This window comes from Antechinus flavipes, chromosome 3, assembly GCF_016432865.1.
Source record: "Antechinus flavipes isolate AdamAnt ecotype Samford, QLD, Australia chromosome 3, AdamAnt_v2, whole genome shotgun sequence".
In the NCBI taxonomy this organism is placed as follows: Eukaryota; Metazoa; Chordata; class Mammalia; order Dasyuromorphia; family Dasyuridae; genus Antechinus; species Antechinus flavipes.
The window spans coordinates 30782051-30807884 of record NC_067400.1 but is presented as its reverse complement, the minus strand read 5'-3'; the positions used below and the strand labels follow the sequence as shown (position 1 = coordinate 30807884).

At 38.3% G+C, this 25834-nt stretch overlaps 1 protein-coding gene across 1 annotated transcript in view; it reads left to right on the top strand.

Moving 5' to 3' along the window:
- Window positions 1-25834, top strand: part of SPATA16 (spermatogenesis associated 16) — a 296094-nt gene that overhangs the window by 247913 nt on the left and 22347 nt on the right. Inside the window, exons 9-10 of the mRNA XM_051983185.1 lie at window positions 12585-12749; window positions 16994-17077. Coding sequence (XP_051839145.1) covers window positions 12585-12749; window positions 16994-17077 — 249 coding nt within the window. The remainder of the gene's footprint in view (window positions 1-12584; window positions 12750-16993; window positions 17078-25834) is intronic.

Below are 25834 nucleotides of genomic sequence, written 5' to 3'. Positions count from 1 at the left end.
CAAACCCATTTCTGCCTTTTAGATTTTCTTGTTTCATTTAAGGCTCAATCCTAATATCATTCTTTTCTAATCCAACTTCTCCCCTTCCCAAAAAACACCTTATATTAACTTTGATTATATTATGTATATTGCTAAGTAAGGACAAATCTACCCCCCTAAAATAGAAAATCCTTCAGGGAAAGGACCGTTCCATCTTTGTGATCCCAGCATTCAGCACATTTTACAATCAAGGAAACTGAGGTAAACAGAAATTAAATTATTTGCCCAAAGTCACTCAGATCTAAATAAATGAGGCCATATTTGAACTTGAGTCTTTCTGACTCTATCTACTGAACCACTAGCTGTCCAAAGAAACTCTTGACTTTTTAAAAAATTATTCCATTCCTCACATCATGCAGTCAAATAAGTAATGATATAATATAATTGATGGGATCTTTTGTTTCACTTTAATATGCCAGTTTTCAACAGATTGATTCTCAAGCACAATATATAATTCCATTATCTCCTGTAATTGTGTTTATATGAGAAACAGTTTCTGAAAGACTCCATAGGATCCTAAATTCAGAGGTAGAAAGTGCCACAAAGGCCATGTAGTCTAACCCACTCATTTTACAAATGAGGAAACTGAGGCTCAAGGAGACCGGTGAGTTGCTCAAGGTCACATTGCTACTAAGAGTCAGAGTTGAGACTTGAACCCAGAACTTTTGTGTAATCCTTGAACAGTGAATATGTGATTCTTGAACATTGAAATTCCCACGACCAGAACAGCTTATAATTCCTATTTCAAACCTTCTCATCCTGTAGGATTTTTGACCATAACATCTCTATCCATTGTATTGGATGGAGACCTTCCGCCCACAGTCTTTCTGGATATCCTGGGCTCTGGAGCACTGTCCCTTCTTCTTATTACCTAAACTAGCCTGCTTCCTTTGCCAGTCATCCATTTTCTTATTGATATTGCTTGTTCTCCTTCTTGTGTTGAAGTCATTATTAGAATATACTGACTCCTACTTGTGATCTCATGATATATATACATATATATATATATATATGTATATATATCATATAATGAAGTGCTTTGTATACCTTAAAGTGCTATGGAAATGCTAGTGTTGTTGTTGGTAATCTCTCTACTGACCTTTGAGTCCCATGTAACTGATTCTTTGTCATATTTCAGGATTCATAAACAAACAGCATCACTAGGGGACAATTTCTACTTTAAAAATGGGGTTTTTGACCAGGATATTGCCTGAAAATGATCCATAATTTTACCCAGTGTAGTCGAGCTTTTCTTCATCCTCCTATTCAATTTTGGATTCAATTTACCATACCTCTTTGTTCAGTACCTATCCAAGAAATATGTACTAATGTACCAATTCATTTGATAGGTCATCTATGTTCACATCAAAATTAGAGCAATAATCATTATCTATTCAGTTTTCCTTGTATGGATTGTTAAAACTTATTTCTTTTATGTAACTACTCTTTGAGGATATCCAGCAATGTTCTGAGACTTGATGCTATCTTCTTGATTTCATGGGAGACCATAAACATTTGGAGAACCCCAACTATTCTGTTATGGAATCCCTCTTCCACTTGAACCTTAAGTAGGACATATGCCATTAAAAAATGGCAAATGCCTCTGAAGAATAAATATTCCCTCTCTCTGTCTCTTATTTGTCTCTCTGTGTGTACATGTGTCTCTCCATGTCTCTGTCTGTCTCTCTCTGTCTCAGTCTGTCTCTCTGTCTCTGTCTCTGACTCTTTTTCTCTCATTCTAGTCTATCTCTCTCTTTCTCATCTTGTTGGTATGAATAATCAGAAGGTCATTCAACAGAGGTGTCGTCTCTGCTTACATCAAGAAATTTTGTGTCACCTCAACCTTTGTGTTTGAGAATGTTCTTCTTAGGGGAGAATCAAAAAAACAGTATTTTGCCCTATTGAGTCAAGTGTTTTGTTTTTTATAGAGAAATAATAGACATTGGAGGGGTTTGTGCCTTTCAGCCAATTATGTATTCACAAAACCCTATCTCCCTTTCTCTTATTTTCAATAATATCCTTATGATGTATTTAGGTCATTCTTTTTTCTAAAGTCTGAGTCTATCTCACTGAGGCTGAAAGTGCAATATTTCTCATGGACTCAGTTCTACTCTGATCATCACAGGAGCACTGACTGTGCCATTTCCTACCTGAGGCAATTTGCTTCTCCTTAAGAAATCCAGTGGCCTCCTGTTTGTGGAGGTTCATTAATTCTGAATTCAAGAATGCCCAAGCTCAAGAGATGCCCTCAGCATCAGCCTCCCTGGGGGCAGGAATTAAGCATGCACCACCACTCTTGATCATTCTTATGATTTCCAATAGAAGAATAAATATAAAAGGAACACAGACACTCTGACCATTTTTGTCTTCTCTTCAAAGCCTAGCACAATATCTTGTACCTGGTAGCCAGGGTTTTATAAACATTTGTTCAATTGAACAAAATTACAAAAAACAAGTCAACGTATAGGTTGGTAGTTATCAATGTCTAATAAATTACCTATTGGGGTGAAAATGCTGTCCATAATTTGTTTCAGTCTTTTGACACTTTCCTCTCTTAAACATCTTATTCCAGGATCCTAGTGCTTTTTAAAACATGTCATTAGAGGATGTTCTCCCACATAGACTTTCACATGGGCTCTATATCATAAAAGAAGACCGAATAAACATTAATTTGCCTCGAAGTCTAGTTTTATTTCTAAGTGACAAGGAATAGTTTCAAAAACATCTTCTATTAACTATAATCAAATTGGCCATTCATTGACAACAACGTGACTTAAATAGGAATATCATTTCTTCTATACATTCTATTTTCCATGGAATCAATTTTTCCCCATGGTATCATCTTACTGCTTTCCATTTTATTTTTTGGAATATTGTGCTTATTTCTTTTTGGTACCAAAAGGATATGATCTCACAGGATGTGGTTAGTTTGTGTTGGTTTGATGAATGTGTGATAAAGGGGAACCTCTCTACACACTTCTCCAAACTAAGCAATGATTCTCTCTCAGTTACATGCTCTTCTTAAAAAAACAGAAAGTGTATCATAATTCCCTCCCTTCAAACTAAGGTATCTTATTGTCTTTTCAGTGATGGAGATGGATTTGCTGAGATTCATTTACCCCAATAGATAGCAGCTTTCCTTTTGACCAGTCTCATTGCTTTCAGAATCATGAGCTCAATTTATTGCCAGGGAATAGATCTAAGCCAACTGGTCCACACAAGGATTGAACTCATGACCTGAGCCTCATTAGCAATAGGATGTAACTGAGCCTATACAGTCAAAGAGCCAAATAGCGGGCCAGTTGACTAAATGAATGACCAAAGCCCTCCACAACCTATTTATGTAGACTCTTAGACATTCTGCCATCTTCGGGCCAAGTGTTTGACTTATTCATTAAATGTTTTCCTTTTCCTTGAAAGGTTATAAATTGCCTTTGGATATTTGCATTTATTGCCAGTAGTTCAAGAATACAGTACGCTGAATATAGCATAGGTTCATAAACTTTTTTTCTATGGAGAGAACCATCCAGAACTTATACCTTTATTCCTTGGTGGGAATGCCTAAAGACTCTTGAAATAAAACTAATTAAAATATGAACATCAATCATGGGGCCAGACAGAAGGCAGAGCCAGTGCTCCAGTTAACACAATAACTGGCTCCAGTTATACCTATTTTATAAACATTATTACTTTGGTATTATATTATGCAAATGAAGATAAACATACAAATATATAAATGACATGACCCTCCTAATCCATACTATATAGTCACCCTGAAGATCTAATCAACTTGCTGGAAATCTGTCATTATAAATATTAAATTGTAATATATCTCCAGCCTAATTTGAAAGAAAGTCAAGTTTGAGCTACATAAAGCCATCATCTAATAGGAAATATTTTAAATTGACTGCTTCTGCTTTCAATTTTCTTCTCTCCAATAAATCCACTCATTTCTCAGTCCTTTCTCTATCAATTATATGGGAATGGACGTTATTGCAATGTGATTTCAACAGAGGAATATAAAATACAAGTTGAGCACCATCTTCCATCAAAGACCAGCAAATGACTTTTGCGCCAAGAAATTTTCCAAAACAGTTCAACCACAGCCTGCCTCTTTTAGAGCCTAATTCCATCATGGCAGAAAGATGACCATTCAAACCCCATTCCAGGCTAGCAAAGATTTAGCTGAATCTGAAAATCTGAAGGAACAGATCTAGAAATTGGCTCCATGTTTATAGCCCAAGGACTAGCTCAACTGCAGAAAAATATTTTGGTATGTTTTTTCCCTTTGGTTGGGTGGGGAACAGGATGGAATAAGGGGGTTCCCCACCAATTGTCAAAAAAAAAAACACATAGTCTTAGAGGATCCAAAATCTTCACTGAACTGCTTCCTCCATTAAAGTCCTCTTCAGACATTTCATTGGAGGTTGTATGACTGGCTACCTGAAAGCTATAGTAGGCAAGTATAAGCTCTGGCAAGTCATAGCAAATCTCAAGTACAGTCCTATATAGGATAGATTGACAAGAGATGTGATGGACTCAGCATAAAATTTTTGAACATGGCCAGTAAGAGAATTAGTTTTGCTCAACTATTTATATTTGTTAAAAAGGATTTTCCCTTTAATGGAGACAGATCAAAATAATGTTAAAAAAAAAGATATTTTCCTAATTTAAAAAAAAATAATTGTCTAAGTGTAGGCAGGCCAAAGACAGACTGTGTTTGTCACTCGAGAACTAGCCCAACCAGGCTTATCATCAGATAATCATGAAATAACATTTTCAATCAAAAAACCCCAGTAAATCCACCAAGTAAAAGAGGAGTGATCTGAGTCAGTTAAAGGAACATACATATTTATAAATGACAGTTCTGAGTATATCCACCATGTCCATGATAAAAACTCCACTTTAAATTAAATGGCATATTCTTTACCCAGAAACCATTTATTTATGAGACCTAGTTAGACTCAGGGAAATGAGTTCAAATCCAGCCTCTCAGACAATTACTAGATGTTCAATCTTGGGTGAGTCACTTAATCTCTTTTTATCTCTGTTTTCTCATCTGTAGAATGGGAATAACAATAGCAACTACCTCCTCTAGCTTTTGTGAAGATCAAATGAGTTTATGGTTGTAAAGCACTTTACAAACTTTAATAAGGTGTTATATACATGCTAAGTGCCATCCAAGGGTAGGCATTTTAAATATTGGAATACAAAGATACCCTCAGAATATCCCCTACCTTTTCCCTTCATTCTAAATGGAGTTCCATACTCCAAGGATCTATGCTGGTGTGAGCATTCCTTCCATATAATACAAACCACAACCCTGTAAAACTTGGTAGGCATTTCTGTGGTCCCAGTAAGCCAGGGCAGCAAGGCAGTTGGATAAGTCCAACCTTAGCTGGGCTGATCCTCAGATAAGAGACACACAAAACTGCCCTAGGGATCTTCTTAAAGCTCTTCCACTTTGGTAGGATTTGTCCAACATTGTGTCCCACTGGCAGTTTTGAAGAAAACTGGGTCTCCTCGGCTCCACCATTGAGTCAATAGGCATTAACCAAGGTGTCTGTTAGTGAAGGGAATTAAGTCCAACCAGCATTATCTTTTCCCTTGTTTCTGTTCCTAATTGCTTTGTATCCACCAGCAGTAGCAGTAGCCTCCATCTGCAGTCACTTCCTGTACTCATTATCGATTCATTGTCCCCTGTGTAGCCTGATGATACACTGTCTTTTCCATTCATTTTTACTTGCATTACTTGCAGTCTATTTCAAACCTCAAGTACTATATTTATTGGGCTAAATGTGGGTGGGTTAAAACAAAAACTTATGGGAAAAAAATAAAACTTGTCATACATGAAGCTTCCTTCCCAAGCTGACATGCCCCAAAATGACCTAACTAACCATGTTTTTTAATGCCTCGTTAATTTTACTTTTTATTTTCTCCAAGTGGAGCGTGAAAACTGTTTACATGGGCACATCTCAAAGAAGCAGCCATCTGTATTTATTTTATTTTTTGGACAATGAATGTGTCGAGATGTTATATCTGCTACAAATACATTCCCCACATTTTTATTATACAGTGCTTTGCTGCACATCATCCAGTACCACTTATTCACCAATCATTTCATTGTAATGTCTATTAAACCTCCCTCATTCTGTGCCTGAAGCCTCCATTGAATGTGCAAATGACTTCATCTTGAGCCTCACCTGAGTAAAGTCTCAGCTCCAACCTTGCTCCTTCATTGTTTTCCCTCCTTCTGGTTGGAGCTCTTTGATATCAGTGAACTTCAAGGGTTTCTCATGGGAGGCTCACTCCTCTGTGGACTCATCCTTGCAACCTTTAGATGTTTAGGGTAATTTTTTCCATCATTGTTATTTCTTTAAATATGCCCTAGAATATTTTTCTTCTTTTCATTTAGAATTGAGTAGGGCACTACCCCCTCTCAATACTTGGAGCCACTTTCTTTGCATGTTATATAGATCATGCTAAGAAAAACCTGTTGTTATTTGTATTTTTCTAGTGCTTGGAGAAGTTACATTGAGAGATTTTGTTTTAGGGAAGGCTGGAGTTTTCTCTTCCTTTAGAAATGATGATTCTCTAAACAACTTTCTTCCCACAAATCCAGTGACACACTTTTTAAAAAAGAAATGCAAAAGAAGTTATCTTTCTTCAATGAAATCTTTCTTCTTGGACTTGATCACCACCAATGAACAGAATCCCATTAAGAGAGCTTCATTCTTTACCTGAATAGACAAGCAGTTTGCTTCAATGGCTCACAGAAAAGAATCACTAAACTCATTTGCAGCTCTCAGACCCTGTGGATTGATAAATTTCCAGAATTCCAAAAATTATAAACTAGAAAGAAATGATTTAGGTGGCTTCCTTTTTTTCATAGACAAGGTGGTATTAGTTAAACTAGGCAGGGGACTCCTTAGTGGACTATCATATTATGGTTTACTAATGTTCATTTATATTCCACCTGTCCCTCAAATATTTCCTCACCCTTTCATAGTGTTCTCGAAATTCTAGAGATGACAGATTTATATAAATCTAGGGTGTCATGAAGACAAGTTCAAATCCTGTCTCAGACACTTAGTAGCTGTGTGACTCTAGAAAAGTCCCTACTTCTGTGACTTATTTTCTTCATCTGTAAAATAAGAATGATAACAATAGCATCTACTTTCTAAAGTTGTTGCAAGAATAAAATGAGATATGTGTAAAGTATTTTGCAAACTTTAAAATGCTACATAAGTGATATACATATAGATATGAATACATGTGTGTCTCTATAGGAGAGAACCTATCTATCATCTGTCTATCCATTCAGCTATCAGTCTTTGTATTTTATATCTGTCTGTCTTTTTATCTGTCCACATGTATAGGTAATTATAAGCATGTGCTACACACACACACACACACACACACACATGTGTGTGTGTGTGTGTGTGTGTGTGTGTGTGTGTGTTAAAAAAAAAAAACTACTACTTTCTCATTACAGAAAACAATTAAGTCTGGATGTTCTTCCATAAGACTTGGGTTTTTTTTTAAAGATTTTTATGTGATCTCAAAGAAAAGAAATAATATACTTGAACTTTGTCCTCCAGAGTCTTCAGCCTCTGGAATAAACTCTGATGACTGCTGTTTACAAGAATTTTTTTGCTTTAAGCCAGAACATAAACTCAAGCATGTTATGATGTGCATTCATCACTGGGGAAATATTTCTTCCTTTTCTATAAAATATTAAAAGCACTATTGGAGCTTTTCTTAAAGGAAGGAGATTTCTTTTCTCACATTAGAATAAACAAGAGTTGGGCAGATCAAGCCCAGGCATGCCTCATACTGAGAGTCGGATATTCCAAAATCTCATCTGAAATCACAGATTCATTTGAGGTTCATGAGTCCTGTCTCTTTTCCATTCAAAATATCCTTGATAAGTATAAATTTTCTGCTTTAGTATTGACAGAGATTGGATTGGAATGATTTGGAGAGCAGAGAAACATAATAATGTGCAAATGGTTACAGCCCACAGTTAAAGAAAAAGATGATCATTTCTTAGATTGCCCTAAAATTTAGAGCTGAAAGGGAACTTAGGGATCACTTGGACCAACCCCAATCCTTTCATATTTCACACCAGGAAACTCACTGGTTCCCATCTCTTTCCCCACCCCTTCACCCATTAGTGCCTTCCCTTCTGAGAGTTTCTTCCATTTACACTGAATATATCTTATATAGCCATAGTGCCTTTGCCTGTGCTCTCCCATTAACATATGAACTCCTTGAGGTCAGATACTATGGTTTTATTTTTCTCTGTATGTCTGATGCATTAGACCAGTGCCTGGTACAAAATAAGCATTTTTTAAAATGTCTATTGACTCACTGATATGTCCATCACTTCTTTGAATTTACTCTCTTCAAGAATCCTTCCATAATTAACCATACACTGAGCATTTGATGCATGCTTGTTGATTTACTACTTTTCTTTGACCTTAGTCCTCCACCCCATAACTTCACAATTCCTCAGCTTACTGTTTCCTGGGTGTTTTTCCAGCCCCACTCAGCCACACACTGAGATGATCATACCCTTGATCTTGTCATCACCCCAAAACTCACCACTTCCATGTTCATGTATTTTGAAATCTCTTTTTCTGATTGCAATCTGCTATCATTTCATCTCTCTATGGTTGGCAACCCTAAACCTTGGTCTTTGTTTTTACCATGACCTCTGATCTTTCAAGCATTTCCCAGACTATTCTTTTAGCATGGGCTATACTCTCCTGCCTTCTCCATCTTGATCCCTACTGAACTCATTTACTTTCCTCTTCTCTGGAGTCCCTTACCCCTTGTCTTATCAAAAATCCTTCCCACCAATTCTTTTTTTTTATTATTAGAGTTTTTATTTTCAAAATACATGCCAAGATAATTTTTAACATCCACTCTTGCAAAACCTTGTGTTCCAAATTTTTTCTCCCTCCCTTCCCCACCACTTCCCCTACATGGCAAGTAATCCAATATATGTTAAACATGTGCAGTTCTTCTATACATATTTCCACGATTATGCTGTACAAAAAAAATCAGATCAAAAAGAAAAAAAATGAGAAAGAAAACAAAATGCAAACAACAACAAAAAGAGTGAAAATACTATGTTGTGATCCACATTCAGTTCCCACAATCCTCTCTCTAGATACCCTGCCAATTCTTAACCTTGGATTATTCCCCTGTTCTTCTGCTCCTTTCACATACTGTTGAAGATAGAAAAAGACAAAACTGTGCTAACTTCATTCACTATAAATTAGTTATGTAATTTTAACTTGTCACAAGGGAATCCTTTTCGATCTCTCTAATTGACTCCCTATCACATCCACTACATAAGAGTTTTCTGAACTTTTCCTTTGCACCTTAAGCTATTTAGGACTCTCTACTATCCCACTGAGAAACTTGCTTCGTATTTCACTGTAAAGTTGTTACAATTGGCAAGAGCTCCCTCGGAATCTCCCCCCCTCTCATCTCATATCTCTCATAGATACCTCTCACCACCTTCTAATCCTGTCCCATGAAAGGGTCCTTTTCCTTATCAATGCACACTTCTGTACATGCACAAATGACCCTATTCATCCTGCCCTTTCCACCCCCCTTTGTAGTTCCCCACTCCCTCATTAATCTTGTCTCTCTCTTTCTACTAGCTATTTCCCTCCTGCCTAGAAATATACCCATGTCTTCTTCACATCCATCCATCACCATAGCTCTTCTCCCTTTTGTGGCTAAATTCTTTAAGAAGGCCATCTCTTCTATATCCTCTCCTCTCACTCTCTTTTTAATTCTTTGCAACATAGCCTCTGACCTCACCATTCAACTGAAACTCCTATCTAAAGTTACCAATAATTTTTAATCACCAAATCCTATTGCCTTTTCTCAATCCTCATTCTCCCTGACCTCTCTGAAGCCTTCAACTTCACCTTCATCTTCTTCAACTTCATATTCTCTTCTAGTATTTTCTAGAATTGTTCTCTCCTGGTTCTCCCTCTGCTGCTCTGAATACTCCCTCTTAGTTTTCTTTGTTTGATTTTTATCCAGTTCATACTCCCTGACCATGGGTTTCTCCAAGAGCTCAGTCCAGGACCCTCCTTCTCTTCTCCCTCTATATTCTTTCACTTGGTGAGTCCATCAGCTTTCATGCACTTACTATAATTTCTGCACAAATGATACTAGGGTATATTTGTCCAGTCCTAACCCCTCTGCTGAGCTCCAGTCTTGCATCTGTGACTGCCTCCTGGACATCTCGAGCTTGATGTCTCACAGACATCTTCAACTCAACTGTCCAAAACTAAATTCATTGTTTTTCTCCAAAATCCTCTTCCTACTTCAGCAGTACCTCCATCTCTCCCTGTCACCCTGGCTTTAACACCTACCATCTTAATCCCTTAATCCTAAACTCCTTACTTTCTCTCATTGATGCTCTTTATCCAAGTAGTTATCAAGCCTATCATTATTATCCCCATAATATCTCTCACATACACTCTTTTCTCTCACCAAGATGGTGAAGTCTCTCACATCTAGACTACTGCAATAAGCTACTTGATCTCCCTGCCTTGGTTTCCTCTCCCCACTCCAGACCACCTTGGATTCAGCTATCAAACTCCTAAATAATGCACATCTTAGGGGGAAAGGGGAGGAAAGACCCACATGTACCAAAAAATATTTATAGCAGCTCTTTTTGTGGTGGCAAAGAATTGGAAATCGAGGGTATGCACATTAATTGGGGAATGGCTAGACAAGTTGTGGGTATATAAATGCAATGAAAATGATGACCGGGCAGATTTTAGAAAAAAACTAGAAAGTCTTATATGAAATGATGCTGAGTAAAGTGAGAAGACCTGAGAGAATGCTGTACACAGTAACAGCAACGCTGCAGTAATCAACTATGACTGACGTAGCTTTTCTCAACAATACAATGATCCAAGACAGTTCCAAAAAACATAAGATGGAAAATGTTTTGTGCATCCAGAGAAAGAATTATGGAATCTGAATGCATTTTGAAGCATACTATTTTAACTTTTTTTATTTTTTATTTCTCGTGGTTTTTCCATTTTCTTCTGATTTCTTTCATAAACGAGTAATGTAGAAATGTGTTTAACATGATTATTCATGTATAAACTATATCAGATTGCCTGTTGTCTTAGGGAAGGAGAGAGAAAGGAAGAGAAAAAAATTCAAATTTAAAATCTTAGAAAAATGAATGTTGGGGCAGTCAGGTGGTGCAGTGGATAGCACCAGCCCTGTAGTCAGGAAGATTTGAGTTCAAATATTACCTCAGACACTTAATACTTCCCAGTTGTGTGACTCTGGACACATTTAACCCCAATTGCCAGAGGAGGAGGAGGAGGAGAAGGAGGAGGAGGAGGAGGAAGAAGAGGAGGAGGAAGAGGAGGAGGAGGAGGAGGAAAAGGAAGAAGAGGAGGAGGAAAAGGAAGAGGAGGAAAAGGAAGAGGAGAAGAAGAATGTTGAAAACCTTAAAAAAAAAAAAGTGCTGTCTGACTACATTATCCTCCTATTCAATCACTTCCAATACCTCCTATTGCCCCCAGGATCTAATATAAAACCCCGTTTGGCTTTTAAAGCCCTGCACAAAGTGTACCTTCCCTACCTTACACTTATACCTCACCTATGGACATGAAATGCCATCCAGCGACATGGGGCTCCATACTCTTCCTTGCATAGGACTTTTATCTCCCGATAGGGCATGTTTCCTTGCTATCCCCCATATCTGGAAATGTCTTCCTTCTCTCCTCTGTTTCCTAGATTCATGAGCTTCCTTCAAGTCTTAACCTTTCCTGATACCCTCAAGCTAAGTGTCTTCCCTCTGAGATTATCCCCAATTTACCTAATAGATATCTTGTCTGTATCTTAGCTTTTTACATGTGGTCTCCTCCATTAGACGGAATAAAAGATTCTTGAGATCAGGGACATCTTTTCCCTTTTTGTTTATATCCCCGTGCCTGGTATATAGTGCTTCCCATGGCTTGTTGACTGAGAGAGTAATGAACTTAAGTGGCTCGTCCTAAGTGACATATGTGACAAGCCCTGGATTTGTCCCCAAGTCTCTGAGCATCAAATTCAGAGTTTAACCCACTGCACCATGCTGCTGCCATAATAATAATGTCAGTCCACAGGGCAAAAAAGATAAATCCACAAAAACACCAGGGGGCACAGATTTTCCTATAGAATGGGAAGTTACAACAGAGATGTGATAGATATTACTGGAGGATATACTTACATCGATGAAATTGCAGATTAATTTCAGTACTTGCATCTCTATTATATAAAACGCTGCATATTATAACTGAATATTCTCCATCTGTTCTTTGAAGTTTCTCCTTTCTGGATCAGAAAAGACATGAAGGGGGTCTTTTAAAGAGGCGATTGTGGACACATTTCTCCTAAGTGCCTTCCTCTGGGTTAGCATATCGGGGAGGCTGAAAACCCAGTGTCCTGGGGGAGGCCCTGTTCACTTGATTTCTCTTCTAAAACCTCTGTTTTTGCCGAGAGGCTAGGGTAGTTTCCGGGCATGCTCTGGTGTGATCGAGAAGTTACAGTACGCCAGCCTCCTCAGCCGACTGCAGAGAGTCAAGGAGCAGTCCCAAGTGATCAACCAAGCAATGGCTGACCTAGCCACCATCCCCTATCTCCAAGACATCAGTCAACAGGATGCTGAGTTGGTGAGGATCTCTTTTAACATTTGCTTAGGATTCTTGGGAGCCCTAAACCAAGGGGAGGGATGGTCACTGGGAAGAAGTAAATGATCAGATGTAGCCCTAAAACATTGAGTCATTTCTCCTCAGATAAATATTCAGTAGGAAGTCTTTGAAGACAAAGATCGTTTCATTTGGGGGGGAGGGGTTTGTCTTAGTACCCCCAACTGTATAGCATGGATCATACAGGATCATATGACCATGGATCTTCGAAGGTTATTTAGTCCAACTTTTTAATTTTTCATATGAGGAAACAGAGCTTTGTGGTCTTATTTATTTAGAGCTCAGAAGGACCTTGGAACCTACCAAACTAAATCCCTCACTTCACAGGTCACAGAACAGACTTGGTAGTAAGTAAAAGAGACAGGATTGGAACTCAGTTTTCTTTTGACCCTAAAGAGCTCTTTCCATTGTATAATGGTGCCTTCCAAGGTAGAATGGGGGAATGGCGGTAACATGCTCTAGGCTACACAGTGAGCCATAGAAGGAATAAAGAAGAATCAGGATGGGTGTATAGAGCTGAAAAGAACATTAGACATTATCAAATCTAATTCTGATTTTACAAATCAAATACCCCAAACTGTAATTTGATGGGTGCCAGAACTTTGCCTTTAACAATTCATGGCAGCACTTTATCTGCAATTTATAGCCTTGAAGAGTTGCCAGAGCCCCAAGAAATTAAATACCTTGATCAAGATCACACATATCAAATCTTTGATAGGTAGGATTGGAATCCAGATCTTCTGGCTTGAGGACAGCTTCTTATCCCTGTCCCACATTTTATTTCAGAGATTTCAGGCTTTTGTAGCATGGTGAAAAGGTGAACTGAGTAAAGCTTTGAATTGAGAGAAAAGACCAGAATTTGAAATGCACAGTCAAGGGAGGAATATTGATAGACAGGACTTTGAAATAAACATATCTTATATACTTTTCAAAAGTAATTTTTAAATACTTTTCAAAGTAAGCTAGGGTACTTATTGAAAAAAGGTAATATGGTTATTTTTTATTTATTTAAAGTGAATACCACTTGAATTTTTAAATCATCATATTCCTAAATTGCTATGATATATGTATATCATATATATATGATATAATTCATATACATTGCAAAATAAACTTATTTTTAAATATATGAAATACATAAAATATATAAAATAGATTCACAGCTCAATACATAGTATTAAATATATTCTATCTTATATGTGAAAATTATTCCTTTTTGCATTTTTTAAATTAAAAAATTGGTGCACATTTGGAAGTTCAGGAGTAAGAGATGTCTTCTATGAAAGAGATTTATCTTTGAACAACACGAAACATTTAAATAACAAAGAAGTTCTGGTCCCACTCTCTCTGAATCAGCTGGGCTATATATTTCCAACAGTATTCTTATGTACTCTGAGAGTTTGATAGGGAGATTTTCTCTACTGCCACATACTTGAGTCTTCACTACCGATGTTTTCTATGATTGGTTAGGGGACCAGTTATAAGCATCCTACTCCAATTTTACTATTTATTACTAAATGAATTTTACAAATAGATATTTGCTTCAGACATATTAAATAGGAAAGTACCAATATTCACTCCCAAAATTTTGGGAACATAATACCACCTATAGTATGCTTAGTCTCTGTGAGGGATTAGGCTCATATAGTATAATGTAACTCCTTTGTAGAATTGCTCCTACCAGTTTCATGTCAAAGATAACATCACTGTCAGATAAGTCTTTTTGGGCTAAGGTCCCCAAATCCCCTCTCAACAATACTCAATTGCTTGTCAAACAACAGCTTATTTAACCAATCCTCAATTAATGAACAGCCCCTCTTTAATTTTTAGCTTTTTGCTTTACTTTTTTTCCCTTTTAATTCCTGCTCAAGAATTCAACCTCCAGAGGTGAAGGTGGTTGTGTTTGTGACTATTCTTTGCCCAGTTTTATTCTCTCTACTAACACTTGTTGACTTTTATGTGTTTCTTCACCAGATTCTTTGTGTTAGTGCATACGTGAATTTATTCAGTCATCTTTGTCCATATCTTAAGATCTTCTGATGCTTGTCCCCCATTTCTTTTTCCTTATTTATATACTCTTCTTACACAACACTATATATATATACATACACACACACACAACTATATATATATATATATATATATATATATATATATATATATATATATATATATATATATATTGACCTTCTTATTCTCTTCTTCATTGATACTTAAAATCATTAGAACAGAACCAATACTGCAGGGACATGTTTCTTTTCCCTCATTAGATGATTATTAACACGACTGGCATCATATAACTCCTTCCAATTATTCATATGAATTTACCTTTCTGGCCTTCTGTCTTTTGTTTGCATTTCAAAGCTAAGCTCTGGTTTGTTTCATCTAGAATCTTTAAAATTTCTCTATGCCATTAAAGTCCTATTTTTCCCTTGTAAGATAAAACTCAACTTTGCCCAGGGTGATTTGATGCTTATAAGTCTATCTGTTGCCTTTTAGAAGACTAGCTTCCCAGATCTCTTTTCCTTTATGTAGAAGCTGCCAAGTCTTATATGATCCTGATTGTGGCTCTTTGGGACTTGTATTCTTCCTTTCTGGATGCTAGTGGTATATAAATGATTGTCATGAGGATCAAATGAAATAATAAAATGTTTAGTACAGTACCTCATACATAGAAGGAGCCATCAAAAATGTCTTTTTTATTATGATAATTTCTTATTATTAATCATAGTGTTTCTGGGAAAATCCATTCTAATTTGATTCTCTGCTTAAAGTTTTCGTGAGGTTACTGTCTTTTTCCCAGTTGGATTTGGATATCTCTGAATCTGTAATGATATGTTTAAAGCATTATTATCAGTGGTTGATATTTTCTGCTTACTCCTCTGTCCAGACTTAATTCCTGAACAGGGACTTGTCAGGGCCAAGTTCAGCTCCCCAGTTTCCTCTTGGATGGAGGAAGTAGCTTGAGTTGGTCTCTACTCGGGTCATCTAGATTCCTATACTAAGCTTTGCTCCTGGAATATGCATATACCAAGGGATGGGAGTAGATTTCAGGCTCCCCTGGATCTTGGAAGTTTAGAGATCTTCTCTGAATGGATGATCAGGGTCTTCTGTAACATCTCAAAGATGGGCTTCTGGAGCCCTTGGAGTCCTTAAACTTGAAGCCCTGCCTCAATCTCACCAGTCGCTGATGATCCTTTTTCATCCCTATTGGTCCGTGCTGTGGGTCTCCAATCCCCTCAGCACTTTCCCATAGAGAGCTTTTGCTGCCTCTAAATGGAGAACCTTTCAGGCTACAAGTGTATCTGGTCATTATGAGTATTCTTTTCATTCTTTTCTTTTTTTTTCCAAATGTGTTCTTAAGAAACTGCTCCTGGGAACTCCCTCCATTCTGCCAGTGCTATACAGATAGTAACTAACTATCTAGTGGTTGCCGTTTGGCTCTCCATCCTCATTGGTACCCAGCACTCAAAAAGATCAGCTTAGGCTTCTGGACTCCAGCATCAAGGAGAAGTGAGCTGGCCCTTGCTGGGACCCTGCGTCTATGCCTGACCCTGCTAAATTACTCCTTTTTACTGTATTGCTTTGCAGCCATGTGAGATGGTTTAAACCTCGAATTTAATTAGCTTTGTTCTTGAAAAACTGGGGAGTTTTTACCTCATCTGACTGTTAGTGGGGTCTTAAAAATGAGAAAGAGAGAGATGTTGTTCTTTTGAAACAAAAAGCCACGGAGAGAACTTAAATGAGCTCCATCCTTTGAGAAGCAATAAAAACATCTCAATTTTACTGTTTTCCTCTGGTGAGCTTTTACATGATGCCGAGAATTATGATACATTAGCCTCGGGAGAAAAATACTAAAAATCATCCATGTACTGCAGAGCATTCCCCGAGAGAATTTGGTACAGCCGTCGTTCTTTACAGCCCAAATCTGTTTTTACAAAACATCCACACTTCTTGCATTAAAGTCTATATGTTGAGGACAGACATTCTGGGGGAATTTTCTCAGCGTTCCATATTTTATACCCGTAATAATAGCGCTCAGCAGCGGCTAAGGCGGAGATATGAGGTGGCTACGCTTGCCCGTCTGACGGCTGAGTAATAAAATCATCAGCGTACAAATGATTTTTTAATTAGGTTTTAATCTGTGCATTTAGAGAAGTTATTTCTGTGTGAATCCCACCCTGATCATCTTTATCTTGCCTCCACAGCTGCAGTCGCTAATGTCAGACGCTATGGACACCCTTGAAGGAAGAAGGAATGATAAAGAACGGGTATGGAATAAAATCCAGAAGGTAAATAAAGCTCTGCAGCTGGGGGCAGTGGTCAGAGTGGGTTGCTCTGAGTCGGTGTCCATTTGGGGTCAGGCACATCTGTCAAGAAGGTGGAAAGAAAGTTCTTTGGTTATTCTGTCCAGCTCTGTGCCCACCCTCAGTGTCAAGCAGGGGTGAGTTTAATTTGATAGTCTTCCCTCAAATCCCCATCTTTCCCAACAGACTGTGAGTCTATAGCTTCCTGGTCTTTCTTTATCTCACACTACTGAATAGTCCATTTTCACTATCTCCTTCTTCCATCTTGGTCATTCATTCTTTTTTCCTTCAGAGTATTTCTTCAGTTTTAATTCATTTCTTTATTAAAAAAAAAAAAAAGATTATGGTTAAGTTTACAGGGAATCAAAAATTTAAAAAAAAAAAACTGAGTGCAGTGAGGTTTTGATGGCAGGACTTCAATCCTGCTGCTTCCTAATTGCCTGCAGACCCCACGATACAGCCAGTCCTTTCCAGTGTGGCATCGTATCTGTCATTTCCCCCACCACCACCTCCCCATCACTGCAGAGGAAGTGCTCCGGACAAGGCTATTCCAGGTCCATATCTACTCAGAGGAGATCATAAGCTCCTTCTACCCTTTGGCTTGGCCTTTTCTCATCAGTCAGAGGATGCAGCTCATGAAATGGCCTTGGAAGAAAAGTCATAATGAAATGTCTCCACCACAAATGCAGTCTTTGGGGTCTTCAGGACCTAATTTGTGATTTCACTGGTATAATCTTGGTGAAACACCCTCCCATGCAGGACCAATGAAGATCAGCATCTGCTTTATCACTGAGAGCTGCAGGGAATGGCCGCCTGAAGTGATATGACTTGAGCCCAAGGTCTTTCAGATAAACACCAGCTTTCAATCCACCACTCCATCCTCCCTCTCTTTTTAAAAAAAATTATGGTCCAAGGGCAGCTGGGTGGTGCAATGGATAGAGCACCAGCACTGAAGTCAGGAGGACCTGAGTTCAAAACTGGCCTCAGACACTTACCTGTGTGACCCTGGGCAAGTCACTTAACCCCAATTGCCTCAGCAAAAAAGAAAAAAAAACCTATGGTTTTATTACTGTTACTGTTATCAGACATTCTTCTCTGCTCCACATACTAATCTGGACCAGCGCTACTCAATGCCCAAGATCAGCAGAGGTCAGGCTGAAACCAGATGATTTTTTTTAGCCTGGACATGCATTTCCAGCTTCACAGGGAGCCCCCAGGGAGGAAATGCCCTGTGTTGGCAAAGATCTACAACGGCTTAAAACTCACAGTCTCAGAGGTTGCCCATGAAGGACCTCCCTGCTGTTTCTCACTCACCTCCCTCCGTCTCCAGACTCTGCCTATTCATCAGCTGGTCCCCATCCCAGGAACGTTTTCCATCCTCACTACCGTGTCCTGACTTCCCTGATTTCTGCCAAGACTCCTTCTATAAGGGGTCTCTCCCAGGCGCCCCTGCTGCTCGTGCCCTCCTTTGGGGGTTACCTCCCAAGACCACTCTGCATCTGTGGACACACACTACCCTGTGTCCCAGTGACGCATATGGTTTCCACAACACAATACAGAACGCACTTAGAGAATGCCCTACATAGCATTTAGCTGTTTTGTCATGGCCAGCTCTTGGTGACCCTGAGGAGCTTAGCTTTCCAGTACTGTCTGTGGCCTTTTCTTGGCAAAGATGATGGGGTGATTTGCCATTTCCTTCTTCAGTGGATTAAGGCAAACAGAGATTAGGTGACTTACTCGGATCACACAACTAGTAAATAGCTGAGACTGGATTTAAACTCAGGTCTTCCTGACTTCAGACCCAGTAGTCCATCCCCTGAGCCATCAGTTGTTCCAATACCTTAACACAGTATAAGATAGTATGACAGTATGATATGGCATAGTATAATATAATGTAATATGATATCGTGTAATATGGTATAGTGTAATATAGTACAGCATGATGACATGGCGTAGTAGAATAGAATAGAATAGAACAGAACAGAATATAATATAATATAATAAATATAGCATAATATAATATAGTATAGTATAATATAATAATATAATATGGTATGGTATAATATAGTACAGCATGACATGACATGGCATAATAGAATAGAATAGAACAGAACAGGACACAATATAATGAATGTAGCATAATATAGTGCAATTAATATAATATAATAAATGTAGCATAATATAATATAATATGGTATACTGTAATATAGTATAGCATGACATGACATAGCATAGTATAATAGAATAGAACAGAACAGAATATAATATAAAATAATGAATATAGCATAATATAATGCAATGTAATATAATAAATATAGAATAATATAACATAATGCAATGTAATTATATAATATGGTATAGAATAGTATAGAATAGTATAGCTTGATATGGCATGGCATGGTAGAATATATATAAACTATAACATATGGGGTATAATATGTGACATATTGTATAGTATAGCATGGCATGGCATGTATAATATAATACACGCTGGGGATCTTACATGTAATCCATGTGTGTTGTGAACATTGTTTGCCTCCCATGCATGTCACTTCCCATACTTGAATTTGAATTATTTTGAGAATTTCCCAAAATTCTAGCAAAATTTTCATGTGACTTTTAAATCAAGCAACCTGCTTGGGCGGGTGGGGGGGAGGGGGAGGGTTGCACAGGGGTAGGGGATGTCTTAAAGTCTCAAAAGATTTTGTTGGTGCATGTGATTGTGAAACTCCTAAAGCAGGACTGAGCAAAAGATGATGACGTGTATGTTGATTGAGTGGGAAAAATCCCCAACTCAGAGGACTGAATTTGAAATCATGGGATCTGGGTTCAAATCCTTGTTCAACCACTAACTACCTGTGCCATCCCTCTGTTCTCTCTTCTGTAAGATGAGGAGGTCTTAGCAGAAAGTTTCTAAGTACCCTTCCAGTTCACTATTGTTTGAGACACCGCATATCCATTGATAAATAAATACAAGAAAGGAAGTTTTGAGGGGAAAGAAGACAGAAATACTCTAAAAAAGTCTGAAGTTGGGAAGTTCGTTCAGTCTTAAGAGATTTAAATTTATGAGGCCAAAAGGACTGAAGAGGGGCATTGTTGAAGCAATGGGAGATACGCTGGTTGGCAGGTGCGTCCAGAATGATCCAGAGAGGAGAAAGGAGGATGTGGGCAAAAGATGGAGGAGAACAGAGATATCTTAAACCAGAGGAAAGCAGAACCATTGGCACCCTTGGCCACTAGGGAGGAAAGGTGGTTCAGGAGGTATTGCTTATTTCAAGTGAGAGAAACAAAATTTATGCAAAGACCTCCCTTTCCTCCCAGTCCTTATAAACATTTTGTATCTATTTTATATAATTTTATTATATATTATATATAATATTAAATAAGTATTATTTAAATAATATTTTATTTATAGATAAACATTTTTATATATTGTGTGTATATATATATATATATAACTAGTTTATACATACATATTATCTCTCTCTTTAGAATGCAATGCAGTTTGGGTTTTTTTCTTATATCACTTACATACATAATAGACACTTAACCAATGCTTGTTGATTCATTGATTCCTTGATATCTTCTACCATTATCCTATGAATTTGCCCAGACCCATGACTGAATCTTAACCCTGTTAAAGACTAATGACTCAATTCCCCATTAGCTGAGATTATAGACTATATGTTAGTATCTATAAAGTACTTTTTCCATTGTTTGAGTGGGAAATTTAATAGCACGCTGCTGGGATTCATATGATATCCGCTGCTTAAGAAGAAGTCCCAGCTGTTGCTAGGTCTAGAAAGCATAGATGAGCTGCTATCTGCATCAGAGCAGGGAGTTTCCACACTGAGAGTTTCCTGCACTTCCAAAACCACAACCCTCCATGAATGGATCAGAGTATTTCTAGACAGTGAAAGTTCTCTACGGTGTGGAAGGATTCTGCTCACTTGTATGTGAATTTAAATACTGGCTAGTACAGAGCTGAAAATGCTAATTAATGAGCATAATTTTACACAAGGAATTTTGCTGCTCAAATTTCTCATTCAACCCCAAGTTTTCCCTCCATAGTAAGTCTCACCTACTATCCCAGGCTGGTTATCTGGAAAGTGGCCTAAGGCCATTGATCATCAGTGTGAATTACACAAAGAGCAATGGATTCCTACTGTAAGATCCTTGAGGGCAATAAGAGAGACTCTCTTTTGTCTCTGTGTCCCTAGGTCCTAGAAGAATGCCTGACACATAGTAGGTGCTTAATAAATGCTTGCTGATTGGTTAGTTGATGGGAAATGGGCCCCATCCTTTGCTCAGGACTGGTTGAAGGCATAAATGTGAAGCAGATGAAGGCAGACTTCTGTACTTCCAGCTTTCTAGTCTTTTCCCCTTTCTTTTCTCAATGGTCATCCCTGCTCCACCCACTGGCAGTGCTCAGTGACCTCAACTTCTCTCCCCCTTTTCCTATCTAAATGGGCTCTCAGGATAAGATGAGCTATCATGGTACAGTGAGATGAACACTGAATTTAGAGTTAGAGGAATGGGCTTTCAAGTCCTGCTGGGTTATTTACTGCCTTGCCACTCTGGACAAGGCATCTGCTCCCTCTGAGCTGCAACTTTCTCATCTATAAAATAAAAGAGCAGGACTAAACAGTCTTTAAGGTCCTTTCCAACTCTTAAAACTGTGATAATCTTGAAAACTCATTTACACGTAAATGGATCTTATAAACTCATACATATCAAAATGACTGATAATAATTATGACAAGAAAAGATAGATTTAGAATTAGGAGGATCCTCATAGCGCATCTGGTATAACCCCTTCCTTTTCCTCATGGGAAAGATAAAGATAATTGAGTCATTTCAGTCACTTCTGACTCTTTGTGACCCCATTTGGAGTAATCTTGGTAAAGATACTAGACTGGTTTGTCATTTCCTTCTCCAGTTCATTTGACAGATGAGGAGACTGAGGCAATCAGAGTGAACTGACTTGCCCAGAGTCACACAGCTAGAAAGTTTCCAAGGCCACATTTGAACTCATGGAGATGAGTCTTCCTGCCTCCAACTTGAGCACTCTATCCACCATACTACCTAGCATCACTGGAATTTGAACCTGGCTTCTCTAAAGCCAAAAACTTAACTTCTTTTCAACATTACTCTCCCCGCCCCAAATTAGTTTTATTTTTACCAGAAATTAAAATTTTTAACATAAATAAATTAGGTTCAATTCCATTGGTGGAATTTTAGCCTTCTGTCTTGGGGAAAGGATTTGGAAAGGCATGGAATTTTCAAAGCAATCCTTAAATCATAGCCCATCAGAAATCCTCATAACCTGCCTGTGTGAGAGACATCCCTGAACATGTCTTCCTAGGTGAAGCCATCTGCTAGGTCCTCAGGCTCTCCTTCCCATTGATGGCAGGATAGAATTCTGAGCTCTTAACTTGGGTCACATCTGGGGAAAACTGGAAGAGAGAGCCTATTCCCAGTCATATTACCCTATACCCCAGAAAGTCAGGGGAAAGGCAAAAGCATAAAGGGGCTCATGGGAGCTGACAGGGCCACCTATTCCATCTCCCAGTAACAGGTGACTTGGGAAGCAGCCCATTTTCCCAAGAGCCCTAGTAATGAAAGTAGACTTCCAAACAGAGGTTCCTATAAAATCTTTAGGAAGATGCTGTGGATTAGAAGGAGCAGAGAGTCCAATTTCTCCCAGGGGCTTTTAATTTGGTTAATGTGAATCTACCAAGAATTCTAGTATCACTTTCAGACAATTCCAGGAGCAAGTAAGTAATTTCTTCTTAGTGCAATGGAGTTCATTTGCATGTGCAAAAAGGGAAAAAAAAAATGTTAAACCGTAATTGTACGAGCTAGTACGAGTAGAGTATGTGTTCATTTTAAACCCTCTAGAAGTTGGTATCAACATCACTACCTCCGAGATCTGTTATTTGTAATAGAAACAGCTGTTGTACCTAATGAAAACACTTGAAATTTTCATTTGAAGCAGCAGAATTATAGCGGCACCTCCAAGTTCCACATAGTTAAAGGGTCTGTCAAAATTCTCATTACCTACCACAATTTTCAGGATTCCGCTTTGTTATAGGCCTATAAAAAAAAAAAAAAAACTAGCAGGAGGAGACTTGATTCATGAATGCTGACCTCCTAGATTCATTTCCATTCCTTTGATGTTTGACAAGACAGCGAGGTGGGTGCTTGAAATTCTGATTTATTATTTTTTACTTGATTAGCCAGGACTCTGGAGGTTTCTTTGACTTCTTGGGATTTCCATTTCTTGCCAATTAGCTCAAAAAAATTGGTTATTATTTCAGGAATCTACATATTTAAAATGAAATGGGGGCAGCTAGGTAGTGGAATGGATAGAGCACCAGCCCTGAAAGTTAGGAGGACCTGAGTTCAAATCTGACCTCAGACACTTAATACTTACTAGCTGTGTGACTCTGGGCAAGTCGCTTAACCCCAATTGGGGGAGGGGGAGAGAGAGAGAGAGAGAGAGAGAGAGAGAGAGAGAGAGAGAGAGAGAGAGATGGAACTTTTGATCAGAGTGTCTGGAATATACCCTTTTTTCATCTCTACCTTTTGGAAGTCCTGACCATCTTCAGAACACAACTCATGTACCTCTTCTCACATGAACTGGTGACTTATTACCTGTGTAAATTTGGGGAAGTCACTCTGCTCTTCACACCTCAGTTTTTGTCTTTGTTAAATGAGAGATTTGGTTTAGATTCCCTTCCAACTCTAAATCCAATAATCCCTCTGTGGCCTTGTGATACCCACTTTCCAAATTGTTTATGATTTCTTTCTCTTTAAATTACTTTGTATAACTTTTTATATCATTGGCATTTACTGTGGAAATATTAGTAATAGCAATCATAATAGCCAACATTTGTATAGCCCTTTAAGGTTAGCAAAACACTCTACAAATAGTCCCTTGTTTTATCTTACCTATCAGAGTTTAACCTCTATGCTGATGATTCTCAAATCAATTGTCCTAGTCTGAACCTGTTATCTGACCTCCAGTCTCATATCTCTAACTGTCTTTCAGAAATCTCAAAGTAGATGTCCAGTAGATATCTGAAACCCAACATGTTTAAAACCGATCTGGTTATCTTTCAAACTTCCCTCTGACTCTTAAAGGGTACCATCATCCTCCCACTCCCCCAGGCTCATAATCAATCTGTCATCCTTGACTCCTTACTGTCTCTCATGTCAAATCTGTTGTCAAGGCCTATGAATTTTCCCATGGTAGCATCTCTCAAATATGTCCCCTTTTCTCCTCTGACACAGTCTAGTGCAGGACCTCATATTGCAATAGCCTGCTAGTGGGTCTGTCTGCTTCAGGTTTTTCGCTATTTCAAACCATCCTCCATTCAGTCATGCACGTGATTTTCCAAAAATATGGATACACACATGCACATACACACACACACACACACACACACACACACACATGCACGCACACACATACACACACATACATACACACATGCACACATACACACGCACATACATATACATACACACACATGCACGCAATGCACATACATACACACATATATACACATACACACATACACACACATACACACGTGCGCGCACACACACATGCACACACATACACACACGCACATACACATACATATACACACATACACACACACACACACACACACACAACACAATAGTGGCTATCACTTCCAAAATAAAATATAAAATACTCTGTTTGAAATTTAAAACTTTCCATAATCATTATCACCTTCCAGTGTTTTGACCATGCACTCCCTGCACCACACACATAAACACACACCAGAAAAACACATAATGAACAAATGCACAAAGTGTGTTCTTTGATTCAATGACCCTGGCCCCTATACTGTTCTGGAAACAAGATACCTCCATATCTCGAGTCTGGACATTTTTCCTATGAGCCCCATATCTGGACCACTCTTCTCTGCTCATCTCTTAGTAGCTTCTTTCAAATCCCAATAAAAATCCTACCTTCTACAAGAATTCTATAATTCCTGACAATTCCAGTGCCTTCTCTCTCAATTATTTCCTATTTATTTTATATATATAGCTTGTTTGTGTAGATTTGTTTGTATATTGTTTTGTCCATTAAATTATGAACTTCTTAAGGGATATATGCCTGAAAGCTTATTGACTAACTTACTGCTTCTCACCACCACAACCTTGGGAAGTCGGTGCTATTATTATCCTTATTTTGCCAATGAAGAAACTGAAGCAGGCAAATGATTTGCCCAGTGTCCCACAGCTATTAAGTGTCAGAGCCAGATTTGAACGAAAGTCTTCTTGATTTGGGGTCCAAAGTTCTATTCACTGTGCTAGTAACTAGCAAGATCCTTGAGAACAAAGATTGTGTTGATTTTGTCCTCATGTCCCCAAAGTTCCATGCATGAGTAGGTAAATAAACGCCTACTGAATGTAATTGAACTGAATTTGGTGACTTGATCATTTCATTGAGGAAAAGTGAGTTATGTCAGTGAAGGGCACTTGATGGTAGTCAGATTATATTCAGAGAACTTAAGAGTTCCCCATATGCAACCTTCCATCTCCCTCCCTCCCCAATCCACCCTCCAAACCCTACTGATTTTGAAATCTAGCAGCCCTTTCCACATGTTATCCATTGCTGCCCTTCCTTGTAGGGAGGAAGGCTCCAAAGAAATAGCTGTGGCGCAGGGAGATTAGGTGGCAGAGGAGAAGCCCAGAGAGCAGC